Source organism: Penaeus monodon, chromosome 4 (genome assembly GCF_015228065.2).
Source record: "Penaeus monodon isolate SGIC_2016 chromosome 4, NSTDA_Pmon_1, whole genome shotgun sequence".
NCBI classification, from domain to species: Eukaryota; Metazoa; Arthropoda; class Malacostraca; order Decapoda; family Penaeidae; genus Penaeus; species Penaeus monodon.
This window is the reverse complement of record NC_051389.1, coordinates 6855465-6857964: the sequence shown is the minus strand read 5'-3', so window position 1 is coordinate 6857964 and position 2500 is coordinate 6855465. Positions and strand designations below refer to the sequence as shown.

At 36.5% G+C, this 2500-nt stretch overlaps 1 protein-coding gene across 1 annotated transcript in view; it reads left to right on the top strand.

Annotated features, from left to right (window-relative positions):
* Nucleotides 1-2500, top strand: part of LOC119572438 (high affinity cationic amino acid transporter 1-like) — a 98148-nt gene that overhangs the window by 91820 nt on the left and 3828 nt on the right. The window contains exon 4 of the mRNA XM_037919553.1: nucleotides 1876-2039. Coding sequence (XP_037775481.1) covers nucleotides 1876-2039 — 164 coding nt within the window. The remainder of the gene's footprint in view (nucleotides 1-1875; nucleotides 2040-2500) is intronic.

Genomic DNA, 2500 nt, shown 5'->3' with positions numbered 1-2500 from the left:
AAAAGAATCAGACACATTCTAACAATTTTACTTATAATATTAATGTCACGATTCTCTACACCGCGAATAATCAGGTTTTCCTAATTATATATTCAATAATAAATCTTCCGCGGTAGATTTAAAAGGTCGCTGGATATATGTCAATAAAGAATGTCAAAAGGAACCTGTTATTATGTCATACAGTATTCACAAATCAGTAATTGCAGATAATTGTTCATTTGTTTAGATATTATAATGAGATGGTTTCTATGTGCAGATTATTATGCTAACAAGTAGTTTATTTCGCTGTCCCACAAGGACGTTGGCGATCATGGATTTCCATGGTTTTCTTGGCAATATAGGGCGGTGGTTGCCGTTGCCTTCCGCCCGGTGTGTGTTTTTTTTTTATTGAGTCACCACCTGTATTTACCCGATTCTGTGACCGGCACTGACTTGGGCTGGCTTGCCCACCCAGTGGCTAGGTAGGCAATCGAGGTGAAGATCCTTGCCCAAGGGAACAACGCGCCGGCCGGTGACTCGAACCCTCGAACTCAGATTGCCGTCGTGACAGTCGTGAGTCCGACGCTCTAACCACTCGGCCACCGCGGCCTATTTCGCTGTATTAATTACCCATACTATTAATTCTATATTGAGGCTATTGTGAATTAACTTCCCCCCTGAAGAAGAAAAGAAATAAATGTTTGAATGTTACATATCCGTCTCGTATGCATTTAGCAGTTATCATTTATCATTTATGTATTATTTATTTATTATCCATATATTTAGGAGTTATCATATATTTATTTACCGTTGTTTGTCATTTGCTTGTCCATTCTCCTTTGATCTTACATGAATTGGCATCAGTAAAAACACTTAAGTATTCCTTGTATCTAAATTTTCGCATGTACACTCCTTTATACATTTTTTTCCTCCGTGAAATCATTTTTATATCAGATACAAGCTTTAGACAATTAAGAAAAGCGAAAGGAAGAGCAAAAAGAAGAATGATTATGAAGAAGAGTAAAGAAGTAGTAAAACGAACAGAAAAAAAAGAAAAAGAGGACGAAGTTCAAAATCAAAATAAAAAAAACTGGTAAACTATGTGATTATACTTTTCCGTAAAAGGATATCAACCATAGATGCTAATCTGGCATTATTTGAATAGATTAAAGCTTCACAAAGAACATGATAAAAATCTCAAAAGTTAGAGTCACGACCGAGAGAAAGATTACACTTACACAGAATATATTATCTTATATAACCGAATATTATCAGAACGGAATCTTTGACCTCTCTATGACCTTTATAAGTAACCTCTCCATGACCTCTGTAAGTGACAAGCTTTTAAATGGTTGACCTCCCTGTGACCTTTATAAGTAACCTCTCCATGACCTCTGTAAGTGAGAGGTCTTATAACAGTAACAGTAACGCTTGGATCACTATTTATTTCTCTGTAGATCGAAGTTTTTAGTTTATGTGTTAGTATCTGGAAATAAATGTGTATATATGAATACTTCTCCACTGGAAACCTTTACGAATGTACATTTGGGCCATAAAACTTACTGAAGAATACAAGGATTTTTAATATCACTCTGTGCGAGTTATATAAAGTAGATATGAGAATGAGATATGATAAATATATATATATATATATATATATATATATATATATATGTATATATATATATATATATATATATATATATATATATATATATATATATATATGTATAATATATATATATATATATATATATATATATATATATATATATATATATATATATATATATATATATATATATATATATATATATACATATATATACGTACTGTACATTTCCATAGAAATAAACTAACCCTCCCATCTCTTTCTCCCCCTCCCCCTCCCCCCAGCGGCCCGAAGCAGCAGCGAGTACCTTGACGCGGCCACCAACCACACCTTATCTCGCCTACTGACCTTCCCGCTGCCCGAGTACCGATACCTGGCGCCGCACTGTGACCTTTTCGCGGCTACCTTGCTGGTCTTCTCGACGCTCATGATCGTTGCGGGAACCAAGGTAAGGTCGTTGGGATGTGGAGGGTAGGGGGGGGGGTAAGGGTACGGGGGAGGATAGGAGGGGAGGAGGGTGGGGAAGGGAGAAGAGCGAAGGGAGGGAGAGGGAAAGGGGAGGGAAGGGGAGGGAGAGGGAAGGGAGAGGGAACGGACGAGATGAGGGAAGAGGAGGGGGAGGGAGGAGAGGAAGATAGAAGGATTTGGGGAAGATAAGTATAAGGCTGATGATGCCCATTTTCTATATATTTTTTTTGTCAGGGGAGGTACATTCATTTACGTATTTTTCATGATGTTTTCGTTTTCATTTGGAAGATAAAGAAAAACAAATGCCCTCTTCCTTTCTACATTACCTAGGATTTTATTATAACATCAATAATATCATTTTCCTTAGCATTATCTTTAAAGTTACCATTCTCAGAAAAAAAATAAATAGCGTTATCTTATTTCTTACTGCCATTCCGAACA